Genomic DNA, 27,569 nt, shown 5'->3' on the forward strand with positions numbered 1-27,569 from the left:
GGCAATGTTCTAAAAGTTCCAGGATAAGGTTATTATATTAGATGGCCCAAAGTTCCCCCAATGTTAGGAGAGAATATTCCCACAGTAACGTGTACTTAACACCATTTTAAGCCTATTTTTTATATTTATATTTTATTATAATATGTACACTTAATGTTTTTATTTACTATTTTTGATTATTTTCATTGATAGAAGTACTATTTGTGTTTGTGTTATTTCAATACAATGAATTTCATTACGTATATATGTTTTTAATGTAACAGTATATGCAGTGTTTTACAGCCTATTTATTTGCATTATTCAAATATTTAATAACTTTTTCTTTATTTGTATTCTGTAATTAAACTTAAAATAAGTATTTATTGTTTAATATTTTAATAATAATTATTTTAATATATATACATAATCAACTGTATTTAAATAACACAAACACAAGTACTTAAAACTATGCAATAGATAGGCAGTAAAACTGCATATATTACAAAAATGCATACATATATATATATATATATATATATATATATATATATATGTATATATGCTTTTTAGTAATATATGCAGTTTTACTGCCTATCTATTTGCATTATTCAAATATTTTATGACTGTTTCTCTATTTGTAGTCTGATAGTGTTTTTGTTTACTTATTGTTTACTTACTTACTTAAAATAAAAGTTCACACATTAAATTAATATGGAATATAATTTAAGTTATACAAAACCTAAAACAGTAAACATTTTTTAGTAACAAATATATGAAGTCAGTTCAGGAAGTTCCACAGTCCTCCCCACTTGGGTACACAGATGGAGAGTCTTTAATTAAACACAATATAGCAGGCTTAAAAGTTTCTGTATTCAAGGTGTAGATATACGTATGCTTTTTAAAAATATATCTGCAAGTATAACTGAATTATATACCGTATTTTGCGCACTGTAAGGCGCAGTGCGCCTTATGTATTAATTTTACCACTCAGGTTGTAAGAAACAGTAATGCCACTCCACTAAGGAACAGCATCATTCAGGATTTTCAATTTAGTTCTCCAGCAGTATTAGCATTAGCTGCTAACTGGGCTAAGCACAAGTTCTTTCACTGTTCAGAGGTGAGTACTGTAGTCTGTGTGTTTACCGTGTTAAAACAAGCTAAGTGGGACGAACTGCTAGCTAATATCACCCTGGCTTACCTGAACACTGAGGCTTCCTCAGTATAGCGCTGCCGGCGGGCATTAGCCGCTAACCGCTAGCGGTTAGCCGCTAATGCTAATGCTCCAGCTTTTGTAGAAATCTGTAAGCTTACTGTAAATAAATGAAAGTGCTTTACTCAGACAAAAAAACTGTTTTTAGTAGAGGAATCTGTGTAGATTAACACCCAGAGCTCGTTTGACTTGTCTGACTCATCTGAAATGTAAGAATTACAGTTTTGTTTACTTAATTTAGCTTAGTTTTAAGCTAACTTAGCTTAGCTGAATTTAGAAGGTAACCATAGCGACACCCCTGTTACTGCTACGAGTTACTAGTGCCACATAGCACCTTATAGTGTGAAAAATATAGTATGTAAAAATTATAATAAATGGGTAAAAAGTTAAAGTGTCAAAGTTAAAAATGAATGAAAATGCACTTCTCTGACAGTCTAAATGTGTAAATAAAGCTGCTGTTTGCTGCATGTGTAATTTAGTTTATGTGTGAAAAGACATTGTCAGACCTTCATTTACAAAACTTTGCAAGAGTCTATCCTTACAGGAACATAAATAAATTAAATAGCTTAACTAAATTACTGAAGCAAGTGAATAAAACTCATGTTAGGAAGTTTAGCTGAACATTGTGTCATAGCTCAGACGGGAACCTACTGATACACCAAACCTACTGAAAATTCCAAAACATTTATACTTTTTCACATTTTCTAAATAAATAATTATTTAAGAGACCCAAGTCAATTTATAAAAATATATATGTCGTGCACAAAGCTTATTTGAGAGTCTAATAAGTCATATCGCATAAAAAGTGATAACAGATTATTTATGTACAAAATGAACAATAACATTTCGAAATATTTGGTTTATACACATTATTTTAACTCTATTTTTTGATTAATTATCATTTATTAGCAACAGTGATAACAACTAGCTAAAATGCTATTTTTGCTTCAAACAGCCTCGTAACATTACATGAATATTACAGATATTATTTATTTAAGTGCTTACACTTCTGAATATCCATAAAGGTACTTGCTGTTTTTAATATAAACAATATAAAATATCTGGATATGTTTAAATGGACCTGAACCGATACCCTGTGTTTGGGGACAATTACTTTTTCAAAGCCCTGCATGTACCTGTCCACTACTTTAAAAATATTCAATTTTAAGGACATGTTTCAGACCCAAAAATCTTCTCAAACTATGATAAAACAGTTTCTCAGGCATTAAGCAGTGTATTCATAAGTAGTGGAGTAATAACTTTATGAGAAAGAGATTTTTAGGGATTCAGCACAGCCGTTTTCCCCATTTTACCAGTTCAGAGTTCAGTAATATATTATACATTTTATCTGTAAAAAAAACAACAATGATGATCAATAAAATTTAAAAAATCACACTTTATTTAATACAAATAAATAATAATATTAAATAATAAAAAATATTGGTATATGGTACAAAGATTAATATTATATCATATCCTTTAATCCACGTCCTTCAACTTGTGAGATGGGAAGAGCCTTGATAAAAATCACTTAGCCTTGGGTGGTTTAGCCATGACCCTGTTGCTGGTTTTACTGATTGTGCTTCCTTGGAACATATTTTTTGTGAGTACTGACCGCTGGATACCAGGAACACTGCACAGACGGTTCAGTATTGCTTCATATACTGTATCTCCACTTAATATATCTTCCCCTCACATTGATGATAATGCTATGGTGTATTACTGTGCTATGGTGAATGCTAATAATAATGCTATGGTGTATTAAAAAAAGCTGATTATTGCACAGTACTATCTTTAGTTTACAGCAGAAATAAAAGTTTATATTTCTACAGCAAGGGCGTCAAACGAATCAAAAACTTGTGACATCTAATCTACAGTAACTTTTAAAAAAAAAAAAAGAAAGATTTTTCCTTTACAAAGTAAAGATCCACAAAAACCAACAATGACCCGGAACTACACGACTACATGAAAGAGTAAAAAAGAAATATTCTAGTTAATCATTCTACAATATTTACATTCCTCCACTCCAGGAACTGTAGCTTAGTAGACAGAATCAGAGCAGTGTATAAAGAAATAGGCACTAGACTATTGGTTGTTTATATGATGCCCTCGACAGACTGTTCATTTTTACTGATTGGCATCTCAATGCTGGTGGTATCAGTGGGCTTCTGGTGAAGGGCTTCATCTGCCTGCTCCAATGTGCTACGTCTCCGCCTGTACCTCTTCAGTTTGATCACAAAAGTGGCCACAGATATCCCCATTAAAACTACTACAGTTACTGTTATTATCAGCACTGCTGCTGCATTTACCACAGGTTCACCTGAAGATCAGAAGGGAACAGGGTTAGATGAGTGAAAAAGAGAGAAAGTCACACTGGCTTAACCCAACAGGAGAAGTGGAATTTGTACCTGCAGGCAACACCTGTAAGAACAGGACATTAACAGTATGGTGGCTTTCTCTCTCCATCACTGAGAAGGTTCCAGAATACACCACGGAGTGGATCTCCAGCTTCTTCAGGGAGGCTTCATGTAGAACCGTTCGGCCTGTATAAGACACTTCACACTTCAGCTGGTCTTCCTCCACCTCACACACACTTACAGTACCGTTCCCTCCATCAGGCAGGAACCACACTTTCACTGCAGATGCTGTATGGAGGGGAAGGAGCACTGAGGAACCCGCCCCCACCTCCAGACGAGTCTGGTGGTCTAAAAAACAGAGAAGTAGTGATGAACATCTTCCAGTGTCCTTCTGCCCCCCTTCATTCAACCTGTCCCACTCTATCTCCACCTGTCTTAACCCTTTTTCAAATAATTTCAATCATATATTTCCTTTTTTAATGTTGTGTTGCAAATAACACTAATTGAGACTAGTTTTTTCTCCATGCGAATAGAGCATTAAGCACCAAATAAACAATTTAAAAGCCAAGGAAACAGTAGCTTAGCCCCGCCCACTTCACTGGAAAAAAAACGGCAGCTCAGGCATTAAAGCGAGACAGTGTTCTAAATATATTTTAATAAATTGGATTTAACTGGTTTTTATATTATCGTATTAGTTAATTTTGTTTGCATCACAGGTAAAAAAAACAGTATTTTTATATTTTTCCATCACTGGAACATAACTCAGGATTGAAAGGGTTAATAGACCTCACCATTCTACTTCTGCTTCTATCCCATTTCGTCCCACCCTAATGCATTTTATCCAACGCTGCTCAACTCAATTCCACTCTAATAGTTCTCCTGTCCCACTCAAATATATGCCAACTTGTCCCATTTTGTGCAACCCTATTCCTCATTTTACTTTCCTTATTTTCCTGTTCGATACTGTGCCTCTTTCTTCCTCGCTATGTCCAACCCAATCCCACACTCTCTCACTCTGTCCCTCCTCTAATCTATGTACATTTCACCTTCTTTTCTCATCCTTTCTCAATACTGAATCTTCAAACAGCCCAAGAATAACAGACTGAATTACTGAAGTGTAAAACTGTGCTGCACCAGTAGTTAGCTGTTTGTATTTACCTGTCACAGTGAGATTAGTCTGTACAGCAGGTGTGATGGTTTGGTCTTTCACAAATGAGCAGAGATAAAGACCCTGGTCTTCGTGGATGGTGTTCTTCAGAACCAGAGAGAGGTCATCTTTCAGGATTCTATCTTTAGACAGTGACACTCTGTCTGTAAACAGATGATCTACATACAGAGAACCCTTCTCCCACTGCAGAACCAGCTGATCTCCTCTGAACCACTGGACGAGCTCAGCTTCTGATTTAAACCAGTCCACACGACCAAAGCAGGGCAGAACCACCTCCTCACCCACCTTAACGAACACAGCACTGGGAGAAGGGGGGGCTGGAGACAGAATGATACACACAGGATGTAAACATGTTCTAAAAATATTTTTTTACATAGTATTTTGTATAAAAGTAACTTCCCTACCTAGAATGCATTATCATTTCAAACATTTTCTGAAGTGGTCTTATTTATTGGTTTAAGTTCCCCAGAAAGCATTATTTTTAAAGGTGTCCTTCTGCTAAAATCAACTTTTTTTTTTTTTTTTGTGAATTACAGTAGGTACAGTTCCTTAACCTCCATTGTCTGCAATCGATCAGGAAAAGCACCCGTGTCTACGTCAACCCATGAATTAGTATTCATGGGCTCGCCCACCTCTGCTCGCGACTGCCCACAGATCTAAGGCGACCTCCCACAGACAGAAACTAACAGCACTATGAACAGATTGGCTGTTTGTTCCTGTGTTATTTGTGCAAATAACACATCAGTGTTATATGCTTTGCCTAGTAATTCAGAGCTAAGGAACAAATGGTTAGAATTTGTCTATAGAACACCATCAGCGAAGTACAATTGAGATAGGTAGGTGTATGTTTAAAACAGTTTTGTTTACACAAGTAAACAAAGTAAAAACTCACCCCAGGGTTTTGCTTCAACTGCCTGGATGGGGTGGATTTTCACTTTCTGGACTTTAACTCCCCACCTTTGTGTGGAAGTAACTAGGTTTACATAGGATCTCCGGTGGATTTAGCATTTTACAGAGAGTCTAAGACTAGGTCAGTGGCTGAACTTACATGTTGTAAAATAATATATGACTTTGCAAAGACTGTTATTAGTGTAAAAATGTCTTTTTTAATGTTTCATACATGCAAACATATTGCCTCTGATAAGCTAAAAGCACTGTCTCGCTGCATCGCAGTGCTTTTAGCTTATCAGAGGCAATATGTTTGCATGTATGAATATTTATAAGCAAGAGCCGAAATCCTATCTTTTCTCCCCGCCCACTACTCCTCTGGACTAAAGCAGCCTTATACTGGATCACCGGAGCACTTTTTTTTCTTTCACAAAAACAGCTCATATGGCATTCATTTATACTAGAGACCACAACTAGACATTTTAAAATGAAAAAAATAAAATAAAATAAATGAGACCTTTAACTCGTTTTTGATCATCTTTCTAGCTTTTCTCACCTTTCACCCTGAGCTGAACTTCTCCCAGAGGTTCCTCCTGGTTCTCTCTCCTGATCACACACTGATAAACTCCACTGTCTCCATGCTGTGTGTGTGTGATGATCAGGGAGAAATCTCCACGACTAGATCCTTCTGCTGGAAGTTCAGTCCTGTTCCTGTAGTTGATTCCGTAGTTGACCTGGCCTTGGAACAGTCGAATGACCAGCTGTTCACCAAGCCGCCACTGAACATCCAGCTGCTCCACAGGTGTGTCTTCATGGTCATGGTCTTTACAGGGGAGTGTGATTGGGTCCCCCAGGTTAACGTCAGGTAAAGTGGTCACAGCAGCAGACTGCACCCCTAGTGGCAGGGTGACAGAACATTATTATTAAGAGCATATTAACCATAGAAGCATAGCAGCACTCACACTACTGATTGGTAGCATATTCAGTTACGAGTTTTAGCACATTTAGTAACATACTGCTGAAATAACTGCTGAAACAATACACAAAATATAAAACTCTGAAAAAAAATTAGGAGACCACTTTATAGGTTTATGTTTGAGTAAAATTAACAATGTTGTTTTATTCTATAAACTACGGGCAACATTTCTCCCAAATTTCAAATAAAAATGAATTGCTCATTTAGTGCATTTAAAAGTGAGAAATGGCTGAAATAACAAAAAAGATGCAGAGCTTTCAGACCTCAAATAATGCAAAGAAAACAAGTTCATAAAGTTAGAGTTCTGAAATAAATATTTGGTGGAATAACCCTGGTGGTTTTTAATCACAGTTTTAATGCATCTTGGCATCATGTTCTCCTCCACCAGTCTTACACACTGCTTTTGGATAACTTTATGACTTTACTCCTGGTGCAAAAATTCAAGCAGCATATTTAAGTGTTTTTTTTCCAGAGCTTTATATGACAAACATATAAATGACTTATAAATTATTAATACTCTTACCAAAGACCACACACAATACGCATATTGATGCAGCCAACATAACGATCAATGTGCCTGTGGAAAAGAACAGATTTTTGATTATTTAAATCCAGACTGGGTTTTAACTTATCTTTGTTTTTACAAATTTACAAATGAACTGCATTAGCTCTTTCACAAACATGCTGTTTTAATGTATAACTTCACAAATAATTTAAAGAAAGAAGTTAAAGTTATTTTTTACAAATGCATTTGTACTGACCACATGCTTTGTTTGAGACTATTCTAATGTTATATAGAATTAAATAGAAAAATACATTTTTACTGACTTTTGACTTTAAGTTTACTTAATTTTTTTATGTTAAATATACATATAATTACAAGTGGATACTCTCAGTGACCACTAACTTTAAGTTTATTTGTGTTTATTCTAATCTTATATAGAGTTAATTATAGGAATGTACTTTTAGTTACTACCTACTTTATGTTTATTTAGGTTTATTCTAATAGTATGTAGACTAATTAGAAGTAGACACTCTTACTGACCTCTGACTTTATGTTTATTTCTTTTTTTTTCTAATATGATATAAAGTTAATTACACTCTCAGGGGTCAGTGGCTTATTATTAAATCTAATCACACAATATAGGGTTAGGATTGTTATAGGGCTCGGTGTTCCTGTTTCCTGTTATTGTGCTGAAGCTGTGATGCAACACCCTCCTACCATTGCGTCAGAACAGGAAGCTCAGTCGAGAATAAAGAAGGAAGCAAAACAAAACAAAACACTGCAATATATACTGCATAAATAAAAAGTTTTAGTATAAAGTCATGTTATGGTAAATTACTAGGTTATATTGTGTTATGTGTTAAGAGTTAATGAACAGAGTTAGTTGGTAGGTGAAGTGACAGGGGATTGGTAGATAACGAAAGTGTGGTGAGGTCTTTAATAATTTAGTAGTGAATATGTTGATATGTGAGACATTTTTTTATTTATATGTAGTAAATATAGCTTTTGTTGTATAGGGGATAGGGTGGACTTTGACTGACAGTAGCAAATGTGTCCCCCAAACCCCCAAGGTCGAACCCATCGTATCATAAGATACTGCGCAGTTACGCAGAAAGTGAAAGTGTTCGCCAGCTGACGGTGTAAACAAAGAGGAGACTAGAGAGCTTTAAACTTTAAATGGTCACTGTTTAGACATAGCAGTCATTCAGAAGCTCAGAAATCTTATTTTAAACAGAAGTTTAAAACTAATAAAACTCTCAGACTGCAAATATCTGTAGGAGTTTATAAAAAAGCTGATGTCAGTAGCAGATTATTTTTCATACGATTTATTTCATAATGTTTAAAATTGTTTTATTTAATGTAATTAGTTTATAATTAGAATAATCTGTTTTAAATCAGTATTATTGTTTTTTTTGTGATAGCTGGATAATATATAGTTAGTGTATTTGGTGTAATAGTGCAAAGTTTCTGACGTCAGTAGCAGATTATTTTTTACACGATTGATTTCATAATGTTTAAAATTGTTTTATTTAATGTTATTAGTTTATAATTAGAATACTCTATTTTAAATCAGTATTATTGTTTTTTGTGATGGCTGGATAATATATAGTGTATTTGGTGTAATAATACAGAGTACATTATTTTTCACACGATAAATCTTCTAAACAAGATAAACATTGTCTTTATTAAAGACAAAACATTATTAAATAAGTAGGATTATATAAACACTAAGTTATATCAAAAAGCAGAGAAAGAAAAGGTTCTTACATCGTATGAAACCGCCTAAATTCCTGGTTTGGGTTCTGCTTCTCCGTAGTTGAACTGTTGGTGTTGAAAAGCCAAAGCGAAGTGATCCTGTTTAGATCACGAGCTCTGTGTGTGAGACCAAGGCCACAGCCTGTACACTCTAAGAAAAGTAAGTACAGATTTGTACTTAAAAGAGTACAAAGCTTGTCGCTGGGGCTGTACCTTATATTGAGGTACAAAAAAGTACCTTTCAGTGAAAGTCCTTTTTTGTACCCATGGTTTTTGTGGCAGTAAAGATCATAAAGATTATAAACATTATCATCGACTAAATATGGCTCAAAAACTTGATGATACAAAATTGTCTGGCTTTCAAATAAAAAATGTGCAATTTAAATATATATTGTTCATTAGTACAGTGATACAGAAAACTGAATGTACCCTTTTGCTGGTTAAATGGTACAAATTTGTACTTATTGCTGTTAGAAATGACTTTGTACTTCAGAGGGAACAAATCTGACCCCGTAAAGACCAATATTGTACCTTTGAGGGTACAATTATGAAGAGTGTACCTTTAAGTACAAAAAAGTACTCATATCGTACCTCTGTTTTTTAGAGTGTAGGAAGGCGGGTTAAGCATTGAACTCCGCCCTTTCCTGTGCTCTCATTTGTTTAAGGAACTGTGTGCCAATTTAATAGTAAAGCTGATTGGTTTAAAAGTGGGAAAACTTTTCTCTTGATCTATTCAGTTCAGGTGGTATTTTTTTTTAATAATTTGAAGAATTTACTGAAAAGTATAACATTGTTGTCTCCAGTAAGGGGTATGATAAAATTTGTAAATCAGTTCCTATTACATTACTCCAGCTGATTTAAAATAGTATTTAATCCTTTTTTATTGAACCTTTCTATTTTTTCCTTGAAGGTTGGTGATGTTAACCTGCTGGATAAAACATGTGAAAATAGGCTTGTTAGTACGTTTTTTAAACAATGTATTTTTGGTGTATTTTCTTTAACTCATGCTATTCGAGGGATAATATAGAGGCCTCTTTGAGAAGACAAGCGTTTAGTTTTTATTTATTATGTCCTATTACTCCAAAAGCTAAAGAAACCCACTATAAAATTGTAACAGCAGTGTACCCTGTTAATGCCCATATATATAAAATGACCTTATATATAAAAGCATCAAAATTAAGATGGGGTCTGACATCCGTAATAAGTTGTCAATTGAAATTACTGATACGCCTGATATATATTTTACTTATAATGACATAATATGGATAACTTGAATAGAGACATTTCAGATTTAGTTAATCTTGTTATCATAACACAGACTTTGACAATATTATTCTATTATTTATTATTCGGATGAATGTTGTATTTTTCACAAAAAATATAGGCTAAACTCTGACTTATGTCACAGTTTTCAGTTGTAAATAAATTGTAGATTATACGGCTGGGAAGTTTCAAATAATTTTTATTAAGATCTTTTCCATTTAACAAAATTATGCAAATTTAATAATAGCCACATATGGTTTCATCAGTATACAAAGTTTTTTTTTTTTTTTTTCTATTTTATATAACTAGTCTATAAATAGATTATTTAAAAAAATAATGTGTTAACTGTTTTAATAACTTACTATACTCTTAAATCCGCCCACTATAAAAATATTTCTGTCTCTTTAAACGTACAGTAATTACATTAAAACCAAGCCCTATTAAATGCTGGATTATTCATAATTGAACACATTTATCCTTCATTAAAGTAAAAAAAAAAAACACATTTATGGACACATCTTTCTGCAAACAACTTCTTAACATGTTTTTAGTTTCATGTTTTCACGCTCTTACAGATCCATTATTCATCTGTCCACCAGATGTCACTGTTTATCCACAGCACAGCACATCTACCCTCTTGACAGAAATCCTCATTTAACTACATTACTGCCTGCCAAAAAAAGGTCACACACTCACCGCCTTTATCTTTGATTGTGGCACACATTCACTACTGTTGCATTGTTTCAATAAGCTTCTGCAATGTCGCAAGATTTATTTCAATCCAGTGTTTCATTAATTTTTCACCAAGATCTTGCAGCAGCATTGATGATGGTAGAGTCTGACCTCTGCACAAAGCAGCACTTCTCCATCCAGCTCATCCCAAAGATTCTCAATGAGGTATCTATTCTATCGAGGTGTTATCAAATGAAACCATTAATGTCTTAAAAAAACACCAAATTATATCACTGTAGTAATTTAAGATATGTGATGGTAAAATTTGAAAAATAAATAAATAAATAAATAAATAAAATTGTATTTAGAGCAGAATTGAGACACACTTTCCATGGTATTAATCATGCATGTTTTAAGTAATAATACTGTAAGAATTTGAATAAATGAGATGGGAAATGTAGGAAATCTGGAGCATTTTAGAGTAATGGGAAATCAAACCTAGGAAAATATCTATTGAGATTTGCAAAAAAAAAAAAAACAACAGATTTTGAAGTCTTAAAACTATCAAAAACTGTTATCAAATGACACCAATCATAAATGCACCTGGTGGAACTGGTAAAAGTCCTGATTTGTGCGTGATTTCTCGCTTTAAACTTAGTTTAGACGAGGTTGGTGGAATGTTGGTGGGTTAGGTAAGGGATATTGTTGTGTTGGTGGTGGGAGAATGTAGGCAGGTCTGCTGTGTGTCAGAACTAAGGTTTGTTATTAAAGTGATAAATCCCAGTCTCAATATTTCTCTGTCTATATCAGAGGAACATAACACACACTGATATGCCAGAACACACACGCACACACACACATTGCTTCACTACTATTTTTAAACAAGCGCAGAACTGATATAATAAACCTGCAAAATCAGCCCCCAGTTTAAGCCCTTTTCACAGAGGCTATAAAATGCAATTTCTGTTTTACCTATTTTGAAGGGACTTATTATAACTCTTTTATTACAAATTAAAATAGGTCTATTGGCTATACAAAACATGCTCATGAAGTTCTTTCACAAAATCTCTCTCATAAAAAAGTGGTTTGTGGGCTTTTATTGTCACTTTTATGAAAATAAGCTGTTGCCATGTGTGCTTGTGCTAAATAGTTCATTCTTAACTGTGATAGAAAGACGAAACTCATAATTTGTAAATCCTTACGTCCCGCTGATCTGCTGACTTGCTGTGGACAGTAGGTACAGATCCTACCCTCAGACAAAGTCTGTTTGCTAATCCTGGTGCTGCTTCAAATGATCTACTGGGTGGGGCCTATGCAGGTTCCTTATTCTGACGTCACAATAAAGGATCCTCCAAACGGCTCATAGAAGCACATGATTCCTGACACCAAACATGTTCAGCTGATTTACAGAAAACAGAGGGATGTTTTTTTAGTGTTTATAGAAGCAGCTGAGACCCAACTGAAAGTACAAAAGCAAGCAAAAAGTGAGTTTTGCTTTATATGTCCCCCTTTTTTTAAGTTTATTTCTCATTTTTATCCAATTTTCTCCCCAATTTACAAGGCCAATCACCCTACCTACTCATTAGGACTCCTCCTATCACTAGTGATGCCCCAACACACCAGCAGGGTGAAGACTAACACATGCCTTGTCCAATACATGTAAAATCAGTCACCACCTCTACTTTTGTTGTGTTTATGCTTGAAAGTCTTGTCAAGTCATGTACACAGATTGGTTATTAGAGGGCTGCAGATATTTGGCTTTTTTCAAAAGGCGAGTTTCAAACAACTGGCCAACTATTGTTATATATTCTCTTTGCTCTTGTTAATTACGAACTGAGTGGTTATGTGCTGTAGAATTATTAGTTTTATTTGATTTATTTTGCAAGTTTTAAGTCTTTTAATTTTTAAAGTATTTTAAATTGTAGGCCTAAATAAAGATGTAAAATGGCTAAAAAAAATCAGCATTCTCTAAATAACATCCTCCCTTCTCTCTCAGAGCAGTTCAGCAGGAGATATAAAAGATTAGACTACTATATTATATGTTTACCCCGCCCCCCCACCCCAAAAAAAAAAACTTGATGTTTTAATTTATGCTAACTCAAGTTTTCATACCACATTACTTATCTTTTTTAAGGCAACCGGTTTCCTCAATTTTTTTTAGTAAATTCAACTCAAAATTTTGAGCAAATCAGCTGCGTTAAAAAAGTTAAGTAAACTCAACTTATCCAGTCTTACAGTATAACAAAAATAAAAAAGTTAAATCAACTTCCCTGTTAGTTGTAATAACTTAATATTCTAAATTATGCTAACTTAAGTTTTCATATTAAGTTCATATTAAGTTAACATATTCAAGGCAACTGGTTGCCTTAATTTTTTTAAGTAAATTCAGCTTATCCAGGCTTACAGTGTGGGAATAAGCAACCAAAAATTCTCTTTATTCTTTTGTTTCTGCCCACTTCCCCAGTTCTGTGAAGTATTTCAGATAATGGATCTAGATACTAAATCAAAGCTAAATACACTTAGTATATATATCATTATCATTATCTTCTAAATCATCCTCCTTCTTCCCTCTTGATAAGTGATCTGTATGCTTACTCAGTGTAACTTACAGCTAATCTGAACATATTCCACAAACATGTTCATATTTATTACTGCCTTCACAGTTCCAGAACGTCCAGAACAGAACCTTTTAAAGTAATTTATCCAAAAATCCTTTAGAAACACTAATGCTTGGTTCCTGAGCTCCAGTTCTGCTGTGTTTATAAGCGTGTGGGGGGGGGGAAGGCCGATAATCAGAAGTTCTAAATGTAGAGTAAATGGTTCTCCTGTCAGTATCTGAGTGATTTCCAGCCTCCAGACTCCAGGCCCTGCCAGTGGATATATACGGAAGCTGCTGAGCTGCGGTGGCCAGTGATAACGGCAGGCTGATAACAGAGTAAATGGCTCTTCTGCCTGCTGTTTTTTCCATACTAACATTCTACTGGAGCTGGGAGTCGCCTCCAAAAAGATCCTAGGCATTCAGGGGCTTAATTCCACACAATGTCTTCCACAGTAGACTGGCTGTTCTACTCTGGACAAACACACTGTTGAATTTACTTAAATAATTTGAGAAAAAAATTAAATTTAGCTCCACACTTTCTTGGTAGAATCCGGAGAGCCCTGACATTTAAAATGAGGCATTAATAACCTAAAAAAACCACTTATTAAAACCACTTATTAAAAACCACTGTTTATATCCGATCTCCGGACGCCGCCATCTTTCTACTGATGATGTCATGGACATATATACATAGACTCCCCATAGCCTGCGGAGTCTATGTATATATGTTTATCATTATCAGTACAATGATGGCGGCACACAGAGCTGAAAGCTAGCGGCACTGGATGTAAATGTTTTTTAATGAGCTTCTTGTGCACTTTTTTAAAAGTTATTAATGCCTTGTTTTAAATGTCAGGGCTCTCCGAATTCTACCAAGGAAGTGTGAAGCTACTCAGCCTGGATAACGGTGTAAAAATCGATTTATTATGTTTATAATTTTTTATTATAAGGCTAGTGTACAAAGTGGTGGGCACAAAATTACTGGATCTCAGAAAGCTGTACAAGAGCAGTGGTAGGCTATTCAACAAAGGTTAGTACTTTTTATTAAGTTTTTTTACACCCAAAGTCAATTTTACACTGGAGTTCTCCTTTAAGGAACATAATTTTGGAACCTTTTTTTGGCAAATAGAATCTAGCACTGAGATCTGGGGTCTTCATAGCTTTGCCACCTTCTCAGCCGGAGTGGTTCCTGCAGTTGGTTTTAAGTGATGCGCGGGACATGTCCGTGTTCACGGCAGAGAGCGGGAAGTTCTCGTAATCGTCCCCTTCTGGCCGGCAGCGGCAGTGCAACAGGGTGGAGTGCACTTCGCTGCGGAAGTTGGTGTTGAGGAAGCCATAGACGATGGGGTTGATGCAGGTGGAGATCATGGCCAGCAGGTGGCAGAGTGAGAACAGAAGGTCATGTTGGCACATGGGCAGCACCTCCTCGTGCCAGTCCGCCACGGTGTTGAACACATTCAGCGGCAGCCAGCACAACCCGAACGCCGTCACCAGGGTGACCAGCATGATGCTGACCCGCTTGCTGTTCGCGACTTGTCTTCGTTCTTCGGCGCGGCCGCGGCTGCCCTGCCGCTCCAGCAGGCGGCGCCGGAGTCTGAGGCGCAGGAAAATTCTCAGGTAGCAGTACAGCATGAGCAGAAGCGGGCCGCAATACTGGAACACCAGCAGGGCGGCGCTGTAGGCCTGTCTGTCCTGTACGGAAGGCCAGGCTTCATGGCAGGCCTGCAGCTGGTTCTCTGGAGTTGGGAGCTCGCTGTAGGGGTCGCTGCTCAGCAGCTGGAAGATAAGAAAAGGCAGAGCGGTGACTGTGGCAACAAACCACACCCCCAAAAGGGCGTAGCAGGCCTGGGCAGGGCTTGGCTTCCATCCAGATGGATGTAGGACCAGCTGATGGCGCTCCAGAGCGATTAACACCAGGGAAAGCACGGACACGGTGACGGACATGCACTGGATGAAAGGCGTGAGCCGGCACAGCACCGCCCCAAACACCCAGTGGTCCATCAGAACCGAGCTGAGAGTGAAGGGCAGGCAGAACACACACATCAGGATGTCTGAGATGGACAGGTTAGCGATGAAGATGCTGGTGACGTTGGGGCGGTCCCTATGTCGCAGGATGATGCAGATGAGGAGGATGTTGCCTAGTAGCCCCAGGAGGAGCACCAGCCCATAGCAAAGCACCAGAGCGAGGGTTACACTCAGCGACCTCCCACACGGCCCGTCCATCAGGAACAGTGTGGTGTTGCTGTGGTGATGAGAGAGGGAGGAGTTCCCCACCCATAATGACTTGCCAGAAAGATTCATCTCGATTAGTTCAGTTGGAAGAAAGCATCAGCAGAGCCTGAAAAATACACAAGTTTGTATGTTACACATCTATATAAGGAATTACTAAAATAAAGTAACTTTTTAATGACATTCAATTTTTTTTGAGAAACATCTGTATGAATATATGTGTATATATATATATATATATATATATATATATATATATATATATATATATATATATATATATATATATATATATATATATATATAGCTCATTTAAACATGAATTATAGTGATGAAAAATGTGGATATAGTAACGATTCTATCCTCCTTCCTCTTTGCTTCATTTTTAAATCATGTACATATTTAGGACAGCCTGAGTTAGCTTAGCATTGGCAGTGCTAAGCTTCTTTTTCTCACAATGAGTTCAGCACAAGGTTTGCATGCCCTTTCTATGCAGTGCTGATTGGCTACCGCCCAGCGAAAACTCGCTTCTCATCTGCATTAAGTAGGAAAAATCTCAACTGATTTCCATAGAAAACAGTGGGAGGCATCATGTTGCTCCAGTGTGAATGTACTGTAATCCATAACTGCTGAATAGGATTTGGTTGGCTGTCAAAATCAACTACATTTGAAAGATTGCAGCTGATTGCACATTTTTCCCCTGAAAACTGGCCAATACAATACATAGCTGAATGATATTTCCATCTCTAGAAACCATGGTAATGTATCTATAGTAGAGGACACAGGTGATTCCCATTTTTCTATGTATTGGTGATGTATCGATGATCAGCTCATGGTATTAATCTATTTTAAACATCTGGATTAACACAGCTGGGCATCAACACACACATTTACACACATTCTAGATAATTCACCAAACAGGACAAAATCCTTTTTGGAAAGTGTGTGTGTGTATGCGTGTGTGTGTTTGACATTTACAGCTGTAGTCCTGAGGGATTCCCTGGATTTGGAGGAGTTTAAGCGCCCACCCGTCCCAGCATGGCTCAGTCAAATATAGCAAACAGAAGCAGGCAGAAACGAAAATAAACACACACACACACACACTGTGCTCATCAGTCCTTCTGTGCCTCGAGCTACGGCTCTCAGAACTAAGAATAAAGACACAGTAAAAGAACACATCTAGAACAGACAGACCCAGCGGAACCAATCAGAACAAGAGGAACCAGAGCTGACTTTACGTAGAGAAGAATTTGTGAGGAAAGACCACCGAGACCATTATGTTAATTTCAGAATTTTAGCTAGCTCCACTTTGGAATTCTAATATTATATTAGTGTAAAGACTAAAAAAAGCTTAAAACAAATCTTTTACATTATTTTATATCAGATGATTTAAAACTTGACCCGGTTCTGTTGCAGTTCTGAGACTCTAGACAAGAACAGGTGAAAGCAGGTGAAGGTAAAGATCTCACTTGAGAGTGTGCTATGTTCGTAGCCTAAACATCCTGTAAATAGCTCATTTAAACATGAATTATAGTGATAAAATATGTAGTAATAGTTCATCTCTATCAGTAATGATTATATCCTACTTCCTCTATGTAAGAATAAAGACACAATGAAGGAACACATCCAGAACCAGACAGACAGAACCAGCAGAACCAAGCAGAACAGGAGGAACCATTCCAGCAGACTCAGAGAAGATTTACGTAGAGCAGGACTTGTGAGATCAATACTTAAATTTAGGCCATAAAAAGTAGGACTGTGACGATTAGTCGATATAATCGGCAATGTCGATTATTTAAAAATTTGTCGACTACAAATTTCACTGTCGACTAATCGTTAATTTGTTACAGTACCACATTACACAAAGTGCTGGGAACAGAAGAAACTTGGTCTGTGTCTCTAAAAGTGCCCAAACACAACAGCTTACAAATTTATTCACTAAATATCAGTACTCTCCACATTTAAACAACATGTGGACATTTAAAATCTCATGCCTTTTAAATCTCATGTTTAGCTGTTTTTCTGTTGTTTTTAGAGATTTTTAGAGAAATAATCGTTGACCAATCGAATTGATTAATCAAAAAAAAAAAAAGATAATCAGATTAGTCGACTACCAAAATAATCATTGGTTGCAGCCCTAATAAAAAGGAAAGACCACCAGGACCATTATGATAATTTCAGCTTGCCCCGCTATGGAATTCTTATAGTATAAACAAATATTTTGCGTAAAATTTAGATCAGATGATTTAAAACTTCAGTACCCGGTTCTGTTGCAGTTCTGCGACTCTAGAGAAGAACAGGTGAAGGCAGATGAAGGTAAAGTTCTCACCTGAGAGTGTGTTCTTCAGTCATCTTCAGTCAAGCTCACTCCTCTGATTGCGGCTCTCACTCTCTCCATCACCCTTCCCTTCTCTTCTCTCCTCACTTCTCCTCTCTCCTCTTCTGTTCAGTTCTCCTTTACTCTCCTCTACTCTTATTGGCTGAGCTGGAGCGTTGGGGCTGGAAGGAGTATACAGTATTTATGTGCTGCTCTCATGTGGTGAGAGCTGCAAACTGCAGGATGGGAGTAATGTTGAGGTTTTGTAAAGCTGGATTTAAAAGTTTTCATACCCCGGCAGAATTTTTGCTTTTTTTGGGCCTTTTTTCAAAGGATATGAATGAAAACAAAAAAACTTTTTTTTCACTCATGGTTAATGGTTGGGTGAAGCCATTCATGGTCAAATGACTGTGTTTTCTCATTTTAAATCATAATGAATGTTGCATTAACTGTGCGCTTGAGAGCTCCCCAGAGTGTTGATTCAAGTCCATCTCATGGAGCAGCATTAGCATTAGCCATTAACCATGCTAAGGTTTCTTTCACTGTTCAGAAGTGAGTATTATCAGACTGTAGCCTGCTGCTACCCCTGGCTAGCATTGCTGGAGCAGCATAAGCATTAGCCACTAACGACGCTAAGTGGAGGTTTCTTTCACTGTTCAGAAGTGAGTATTATCGGACTGTAGCCTGCTGCTAACCCTGGCTAGCACTGCTGGAGCAGCATTAGCATTAGCCACTAACCATGCTAAGTGGAGGTTTCTTTCGCTGTTCAGAAGTGAGTATTATCGGACTGTAGCCTGCTGCTAACCCTGGCTAGCACTGCTGGAGCAGTATTAGCCATTAACCACGCTAAGCGCTAGCTTTTTCACTGTTCAGAGGAGAGTATATGAGACTGTAACTTGCTGCAAATCCCGGCTAGCACTGCTGGAGCAGCATTAGCCAAGAACCACACTAAGTGCGTGTACCCTGCGTGTTTACCATGTTAAAACAAGCTACGTAGGACAAACCGCTAGCTAATATTGGCCTAGGTTACCGGAAGAACTTTTTCAGTGTAGCTCTGTTGGGCAACATTTACTAGTAGTTAGTCATTAGTTAAAACTCCTCTTCCTTACTAGCTTTGCATAGTGCATTTTATAATCTGGTGGGCCATTATATATAAAAATAGACCAGAAAATTAATGTTGATTATTATTTATGATTATAAAGGTTACTGTGTGGTATGTGCCACAATATCTGGTGTTATGGATACTAAAGTTACTAAAGTGCCTGCACTGTACTAGTTTCCGTTTATACACTCAAGAAAAATATATATTAAAATTCACACCCTGCCTGCATGTCCTTAAAAAGATTTTTTCCTTCTCTGAAGTAACACACACACACAGACAGTGTTTAGTGCAAACCTGTAAACATTTATTTAAACTCATGCTGTAAAAATCACCTTCAGATTAACAGACTGTGTAACACAGCATCGCCCCAAATACTGATCCAGTACATAATTCAGCACTATTGACACAAACAGCACTACTTTTGTAGGTAAGACTTCAATACTTTGGCGGGGAAAAATCCCACCAAATTAACCCCAGTCACTTCCTACTTCACCGCAAATGTAGCAAGTCAGATTCATTACTTCCTTAGTTGTACGCTGGAGCTATAGAAGGAGGATGGAAGCTTATTTCGACTAGCTATTGTCATTGTGCATTAGCATGTTTTTAGAACATGTACTCCAGTTTAAATAGTTTAGTAAAAACCATTAACAGTCAGCACCAGTTACAGTTCAGCACCTTTTTGTTTCGGTCTGGGTTCTTTGTTTCTTGTAAATACTTCATAGAGTCAACAAGCAGCTTCCAGTTTCATAATAAAATAGTATTTAGGTTAATTTAAGAAAAAAAAAATGCAATAAATATATATAATGATTTTTTTTGTTTGTGTAAACATGTTTGTGTAGCTGTTCGGCAGAGAATCAGCAGCTATAGAGTTTTTTTAATTAAAGTTGTAAATGCTGATACCTGCTTTTACCTTAATTATTTTTTGTATTACTGCACTACCTTCTATACTCTCAATAGTTTTTTTGTATTGTTTGTATTTATATATCCTTGATCTACAGGGGTTGGACAATGAAACTGAAACACCTGTCATCATTTTAGTGTTTAGGGAGGTTTCATGGCTAAATTGGAGCAGCCTGGTGGCTAATCTCCATTAATTGCACATTGCACCAGTAAGAGCAGTAAGAGTGTGAAGGTTCATTAGCAGGGTAAGAGCACAGTTCTGCTCAAAATATTGCAATGCACACAACATTATGGGTGACATACCAGAGTTCAAAAGAGGACAAATTGTTGGTGCACGTCTTGCTGGAGCATCTGTGATCAAGACAGCAAGCCTTTGTGATGTATCAAGAGCCACGGTATCCAGGGTAACGTCAGCATACCACCAAGAAGGACCAACTACATCCAACAGGATTAACTGTGGACGCTGTAAGAGGAAGCTGTCTGAAAGGGATGTTCGGGTGCTAACCCGGATTGTATCCAAAAAACCTAAAACCACGGCTGCTCAAATCTCCTGTTTCCACCAGAATTATTGTGGTCTTAAACCAGGTGTTTCAGTTTCAGAATACAGAATACCCTGTAAACCACAACTGATCACCACTGATAGAGAAATCAATAATAAGAACAATATTAAAAATAATAAATAGCCCCGCCTCTCAGCGCACTGAGCCGATAGCAGGAAGACGGACAGTGATAAAACAGATAAACACTGTAAACAAACTAAATCCGGACATCAGTCCTGAACTTTGATCTTCTCTGTGTGTTTAACATAATCAGTGACCATCTTCAGACTCCGCCCCTTCTGTACTAACTGTTGCTTAGTTAAACAAGCTTTATAAGACACTGTTAACAGCTCATTGTCACAGTACATATATTTTAAAAAATCATTAATATATATGTTTACCCTAATGAGAGACTGTAGCTCCTCCTCAGTGTATATCACAATACCTACATTTAGAGTGTTATTAATATATATTCACCCTAATGAGAGAATGTAGCTCCTCCTTGGTGTTTATTATCACAATACCTACATTTAGAGTGTTATTAATATATATCCACTCTAATGAGAAACTGTAGCTCCTCCTCCTCAGTGTATATCACAATAACTACATTTAGAGTGTTATTAATACAATTCACACTAATTAGAGACAGCTGTAGCTCTTCCTGCTCAATGTATAATATCACAATACCTACATTTTTGTGTTATTAATATATATTCTATTCACCCTAATGAGAGACTGTAGCTCATTCTCAGTGTATAATATCACAATACCTACATTTAGAGAATTATTAATATATATTCACTCTAATGAGAGACTGTAGCTCCTCCTCCTCAGTGTGTATCACAATATCTACATTTAGAGTGTTATTAAGCGCTAACTCTTTTACCGTTCACAGGTGAGTATTATCGGCCTGTAGCCTGCTGCTAACCCCAGCTAGCACTGCTGGAGCAGCATTAGTGGCTAAGCACTAGCTCTTCTGCTTTTCAAATGCTAGTATATTGGACTGTAGCCTGCTGCTCCTCCACAGTGTATATTACAATACCTACATTTAGAGTGTTATTAATATATATTCACTCTAATGAGAGACTGTAGCTCTTTCTTAATGTATATCATAATATATTAAGAACACTCTAAATGTAGGTATTGTAATATACACTGAGGAAGAGGAGCTACAGTCTCTCATTAGGGTGAATAGAATATATAATAATAACAACACTCTAAATGTAGGTATTGTGATATACACTCAGAAAAAGGAGCTACAGTCTCTCTTTAGGGCTGAATGGGATTGTTAACAGTGTCCTTTAAAGTAACTGTACAGAAGTGGGTGGAGTCTAGAGAGGTCAAATTTCATAATTCTAAATGTAAAAATCTCTCTCTTTCTGTCTCTGTGTGTCTCTCTCTCTCCCTCTCTCTCTCCCTCTAGCCGATGAGTGATTTGAGGAGTCTGGGTCGGGGGAAGGGCCAGGCGTATTGGTTGGGGACGGGTCCATTGACGTTACACTCGCTGAAGGAGAAGAGGGGGAACCAGATGCGGGCGCGCCGGCTGTGCTGGAGGGCGGGGGTGCTGGACAGGGTGTGGTAGTACAGGAACAGGCGGGTGGTGATGTAGAAGGCGATGAAGACGTCGATGGAGTAATGCTCATGAGCCGCTAGGATGAAGAATATCCCAAACAGGTTCAGCACCCACGACAGCGTGTGCACCAGGTGCCACTTCCGGGGGGTGTCTGCAGAGAGAAAACTGATCTTTTAAGGGAAAACAAATGCACTAAAATCCTTTACTTTTACCAAAAATCACCAGTGTGTCTTATAATCTGGTGCACCTTATCTGATGCGCTTATATGAGAATTTTACCAGTCAGGCAGTAAGGAGCAGTAAAGCCACTCTGCTGAAAATATGGTAGTTTTAAAAGTATTGGTAATAGTAGTAGTAGTAGTTACAGTAATATAAGTAGTATTAATAATAGCAATAGTAGTAGTAGCGGTATTAGTAGTAGTAATGGTAATAGTAGTAGCAGTAACAGTAATACTAATGTTTGCAGTAGTAGTAGCAGTAGTGTAGTAGAAGTAGTTGTAGCAGCAGTATTAGTAGTAGTAATGGTAATAGTAGTAGCAGCAGTAGTGTAGTAGAAGTAGTTGTAGCAGCAGTATTAGTAGTAGTAATGGTAATAGTAGTAGCAGCAGTAGTGTAGTAGAAGTAATCGTAGCAGTGGTATTAATAATAGTGCAGTTGTAACAGAAACAGTATTATCAGTAGTGCAGTAGTACTGTAGTAGTAGTGTCACTAATAGTAGTAGCAGTACAGTATTAGTAATAGTGCAATATTATTGTTGAATGGTGATGTTGTAGCATAGTAGTAGTAGTAGTAGTAACGTAGTAGTACAGTAGTAGTGCAGTATTTTTGTTGTACATGTAGTAGTATTATCAGTAATACAGTAGTAGTACAGTAGTAGTGCAGTAGTATTGTTATAGATGTAGTAGCATGAGTAATAGTAGTAGTAGTACAATAGTAGTACAGTAGTAATACAGTATTAGTGCAGTAGTACTGTAGTAGTAGTGTTTGTAATAGTAGTAGTAGTAGTAAAGTATTAGTCATAGTGCAATATTATTGTTGTTGATGATGTTGTAGCATAGTAGTAGTAGTAGTAAAGTAGCAGTACAGTAGTAGTGCAGCATTTATGTTGTACCTGTAGTAGTATTATCAGTAATACAGTAGTAGTACAATAGTAGTGCAGTAGTATTGTTATAGATGTAGTAGCATGAGTAATAGTAGTACAGTATGAATACAGTATTATTGCAGTAGTATTGTTGTAGATGCGGTAGTAGTACAGTAGTAGTATAGTAGTAGTGCAGTAGTAGTGGTGTTAGTGCTGACTCACACTCAGTGATGAAGAAGTTGAGCATGGTGAGGACGATGGTGTGTCCACTGAACATGTAGTCTCCACAGGTGTGAACGCCCGTTAGCGACATTCCTAACCCCGCCCAGATCTCCACCGCCCGCCGGAGCTTCACCCAGATATCACCATACACCTACACACACACACACACACACACACATACACATACACTTAACCACACCTACACACTCTTATTCTCAAATGTTGTGAAAAGGCCTGAAGACCTATCCATCCACCCATTTCTTCTTGTTCATTTTGTCAGAGACTTTAGGACACTTAAGAATTGTTTGATTCTATCCAGTAGCATTGGATTATATTAATTAAGATTTTATTTGCATAAAGATATAACTCCTTGGATGAAGCCTGTGCTGGGTTAGGAGAGGAGACGCCCAAGGCCAAGGTCTTTACTCCCTCACCTAGCTTCTCTCTCTCTCTTTCTCTGGGTTGTGTGTAAATGACCCTACACACAAATTCTGTGTGTGTGTGTGTGTGTGTGTGTCTGACCTTTCCAGAGCACTGCAGATGACGTCCCGGGACAGACAGTGAGGTGACAAACATGGTTACACAGCGCAGCAGAAACACCGTCCCCATCAGACTGCACAGCCTCCGGAACAGTATACACCTGCACACACACACACAGTCACAAATGTACTGATGAGCTACACAAACATGTTTGTGTGTGTGTTTTGCATGTGTGTGTGAGTGTGTACCTGTGTTTGTGCAGCAACAGTGTGAGCAGCAGTATGCAGCCCAGGATGACTGCACAGGCCTCGGCCATGGCAAAGGCCCAGGGAATTCTGGGAACACTGGAATACAAAGAGGAAGGAGTATATAAATAATTATTAATTAAAGCCCTTTGCTTTATTTGAGATGCTTAATTAAGAGGCTGAAGCCCCGTCTCCATATCCACTTAACTCTTGTAGGACTCACCCAGATGCATAAGCCCCGCCTCCATATCCACTTAACTCTTGTAGGAATCAACCAGATGCATAAGCCCTTCCCACATGTCCATTTTACTCTTGTAGCATTTACCCAGATGAATAAGCCCCGCCTCCATATATACTCTACTCTTGTAGTTTTCATTTAGATGCATAAGCCCTGCCCACATGTCCACTTTACATATTATTAAATATCAATTAATCGATGATCAGTGCTGTTTTCTTGTTTTTTTTCTAAACTTTTTTTTCCATAAGCCCCACCTACATGTCCAGTTTACTCTTGAAAGATTCACTCAGATGCAAAAGCCACGCCTCCATTACCACTTTACACTTGTAGGATTCACCTAGATGCATAAGCCCCGCCCTCATGTCCTCTTTGCTTTGGTAGAATTTACCTAGATGCTTAAGCCGCGCCTCCACATCCACATTACTCTTGTAGGACTCACCCAGATGCATAAGCCCCGCCCTCATGTTCTCTTTGCTTTGGTAGAATTTAGCTAGATGCTTAAGCCCCGCCTCCACATCCACTTTACTCTTGTAGGACTCATCCAGATGCATAAGCCCTGCCCACATATCCTCTTTGCTTTGGTAGAATTTACCTAGATGCTTAAGCCCCGCCTCCACATCCACTTTACTCTTGTAGGACTCATCCAGATGCATAAGCCCTGCCCACATATCCTCTTTGCTTTGGTAGAATTTACCTAGATGCTTAAGCCCCGCCTCCACATCCACTTTACTCTTGTAAGATTCACCCAGATGAATAAGTCCCGCCCTCATGTTCACTTTGCTTTGGTAGAATTTACCCAGATTACTCTTAAATAATTCACTCAAGATGCATAAGCTCCGCCTACATGTCCACTTTACTCTTAAAGAATTCACCCAGATACGTAAGCCCTGCCCACATGTCCATTTTACTCTTGTAGGATTTACCCAGATGAATAAGCCCCGCCTCTATGCATAAGCCCCGCCTATATTCCGCCCTATCCCTTTCTGAACTGAGAAAAAACAGTTTGGTTCACCTTAAAGAGACAGAATCATACACTGACCTGTCGAGGAATATGTCGGGCAGTGGGGGGTAGGTGTGAATATCGGGCACTTTCTCATGCACCAGCACCATGATGAAAGAGGTCATTCCAAACACCAGCGAAACATAAACAAATATCAGTGCCGTTTTCCAGGATTCTGGTTCAAACCGGCAGTGCCGCTTACACTTCCCGTTCGAGTAACCATGGCAGCCACCCTCCCCGACAACCGACAGAGCTGTGGCAACCCCGTTACCATCTCCAGTCACTCCACCGTTACAGAACCGGCGCTCAGGTCCAGGTGCATTTGACCGACACACACCATTGGTTGTGTGTGAGTGTGTGTGAGAGTGTGTGTGCTGTCTCTGCAGTCTCTGTAGGGCGAGGGTGAGCCGCTTGATGTCGCCCAGTAGGGGGAGCTGCAGCGGAGGCGAGCGCAGGTCGTTTTCGGTCAGGCTCAGCAGTCCGGCGCCGTCCAGCCGGTGTTTCACACACAGCAGGTTCACATATTCACCAAAACCCTCCTTCTTCAACCAGACCGACACCTGCTCACAGCTCCACCCCTCAGCACTGGCTCCGCCCACCATACCTGCAGAGAGATGGAGTTAATCATACTTAAATTCTCACATACTTAATACACACATTTTAGGCTAAGTGCTGCCACTATGATCAGGAGATTGCCGGTTCGAATTCTGTTCATGTAGCTTGCCATCAGCTACCAAAGCCCTGAGAGAGCACAATTGGCTTTGCTCTCTTTTTGGGTGGGTAGATGGCGCTATTTTTCCCCACATCACTCCAAAAGAGTGATGTGGATCAGCACAAGGCTGCATCTGTGAGCTGATGTATCAGAACATCAGTACAGTAGTGCTGCGGGTGTTCGTAAACACCTCAGTATCACTGCTAGACTGAGAATAGTCCAATCACAAAAATCCTACCGAAAGAATCCTTTGAGTACTGATGAAAAACTAGACTGTGGTAAACTCAAACTCAAACTGTGCTGCATCAGATGAGCTTCTATCTCTGACCTTACATCTACAAAGTGGAGCAGTTACACTGCCCGGCCAAAAAAAAGGTCACACACTCTAATATTTCGTTGGATGGCCTTTAGCCTTGATTGTGTCATGCATTCACTGTGGTATTGTTTCAAAACGCTTCTGCAACGTCACAAGATTTATTTCAATCCAGTGTTGCATAAATTTTTAACCAAGATCTTGCAGCAGAATTGATGATGGTAGAGTCTGACCACTGCACAAAGTCTCTCTTCTCCATCCAGCACATCCCAAAGATTCTCAATGAGGTTAAGATCTGGACTCTGTGGTGAACTCTCTCTCAATCCATGTGTAAAAATGATGATCTCATGCTCCCTGAACCACCCTTTCACAATTCCAACCCCATGAATCCTGACATTGTTATCTTGGAATATGGCCGTGCCATCAGGGAAGAAATAAATCCATTGATGGAATAACCTGGTCTATATTCAGTATATTCAGGTAGTCAGCTGACCTCATTCTTTCAGCACATACTGTTGCTGAACCTAAACCTGCAGACCAACTGCAGCATCAAACCCCAAACCATTTACTTAGCTACTTAGGCAGAGACTTTTTTTGGCCAGGCAGTGTATATTAGGAGATTAAACACAGTATTTAAAAAAGACAGCAGCACTGCTGTGTTTAATCCACACTAATACACCACCATCATGCTAATCAGAGTCACTGCAGTGCTGAGAATGACCCACAATCCAAACAACAGCTGCTCTGTGGTGGTTCTATCACTATTGTAGAACAGCGGGAAATGCCACTAATAAAGTATGTAAAGAAACAGATACAAGACTTTATAGCCTGTAATTATAGAACTACTAAATGCAGCTGGATAATATGAAAATACATCTATAATAGGAAAATATGTATATAATAAGTGTGAAAACAAATAGGTAATGTCATGTCTTAGCCCTGTCTCGTGTCTCTGTGTGTCTTCCCCACGTGACCTGTGCTCCCCTGTGTCTCCCGTCTTAGTAGATTTCCACCTGTGTCTCATTTGTAGCTCCGCCCCTTCCCCAGGTGTTTCCAATTCTAGAGTGTTTCTTGTTTCCTTAAATAGACTTCCTCTGTTACTTGTCCTCTGTCGGTCTTTGCACCTTCCACTGTTGTCTGTCTCTCTGCGTTTCTGTGTTTCTAAAGCCCTTATTCCGTGTTTCTAAAGCCCTTATTCCGTGTTATTTCCTAGTTTGTTTCCCTTGCCCTGCTTAGTTTAGTTTCAC

General features: G+C 38.1%; 3 protein-coding genes across 3 annotated transcripts; all 3 read right to left on the bottom strand.

The window, feature by feature from the left end:
* Positions 1-2,565: 2,565 nt before the first annotated feature.
* Positions 2,566-8,979, bottom strand: LOC125781046 (uncharacterized). Its single transcript, XM_049463950.1, has 6 exons — positions 8,851-8,979; positions 7,102-7,155; positions 6,159-6,497; positions 4,705-5,031; positions 3,598-3,894; positions 2,566-3,509 (listed from the first exon to the last, which is right to left on the bottom strand). Exons 2-6 carry the CDS (start codon positions 7,139-7,141, stop codon positions 3,286-3,288), a joined length of 1,227 nt encoding a protein of 408 aa, XP_049319907.1. The 5' UTR covers positions 7,142-7,155; positions 8,851-8,979; the 3' UTR covers positions 2,566-3,285.
* Positions 8,980-14,385: 5,406 nt separating this feature from the next.
* Positions 14,386-18,824, bottom strand: npy4r (neuropeptide Y receptor Y4). Its single transcript, XM_007258951.3, has 2 exons — positions 17,931-18,824; positions 14,386-15,710 (listed from the first exon to the last, which is right to left on the bottom strand). Exon 2 carries the CDS (start codon positions 15,671-15,673, stop codon positions 14,546-14,548), a length of 1,128 nt encoding a protein of 375 aa, XP_007259013.3. The 5' UTR covers positions 15,674-15,710; positions 17,931-18,824; the 3' UTR covers positions 14,386-14,545.
* A 478-nt stretch (positions 18,825-19,302) lies between these two features.
* Positions 19,303-27,104, bottom strand: samd8 (sterile alpha motif domain containing 8). The gene is made up of 5 exons (XM_049464097.1): positions 25,337-27,104; positions 24,063-24,158; positions 23,857-23,974; positions 23,335-23,485; positions 19,303-22,183 (listed from the first exon to the last, which is right to left on the bottom strand). Exons 1-5 carry the CDS (start codon positions 25,897-25,899, stop codon positions 21,879-21,881), a joined length of 1,233 nt encoding a protein of 410 aa, XP_049320054.1. The 5' UTR covers positions 25,900-27,104; the 3' UTR covers positions 19,303-21,878.
* Positions 27,105-27,569: the final 465 nt, after the last annotated feature.

The sequence above is a fragment of the Astyanax mexicanus genome, chromosome 14, assembly GCF_023375975.1.
Source record: "Astyanax mexicanus isolate ESR-SI-001 chromosome 14, AstMex3_surface, whole genome shotgun sequence".
NCBI lineage: Eukaryota > Metazoa > Chordata > Actinopteri > Characiformes > Acestrorhamphidae > Astyanax > Astyanax mexicanus.

Coding starts and splice junctions, on each gene's coding strand:
- samd8 (XM_049464097.1), bottom strand. CDS start 25,899: ATGGTGGGCGGAGCCAGTGCTGAGGGGTGGAGCTGTGAGCAGGTGTCG. Junction 24,159..25,336: donor CCCGACATATTCCTCGACAG/GTCAGTGTATGA, acceptor TTTGTATTCCAG/TGTTCCCAGAATTCCCTGGG. Junction 23,975..24,062: donor CTGTTGCTGCACAAACACAG/GTACACACTCAC, acceptor GTGTGTGTGCAG/GTGTATACTGTTCCGGAGGC.
- npy4r (XM_007258951.3), bottom strand. CDS start 15,673: ATGAATCTTTCTGGCAAGTCATTATGGGTGGGGAACTCCTCCCTCTCT.
- LOC125781046 (XM_049463950.1), bottom strand. CDS start 7,141: ATGTTGGCTGCATCAATATGCGTATTGTGTGTGGTCTTTG. Junction 5,032..6,158: donor AGTTCAGCTCAGGGTGAAAG/GTGAGAAAAGCT, acceptor TTCTGTCTCCAG/CCCCCCCTTCTCCCAGTGCT. Junction 3,895..4,704: donor GACTAATCTCACTGTGACAG/GTAAATACAAAC, acceptor TCTGTTTTTTAG/ACCACCAGACTCGTCTGGAG.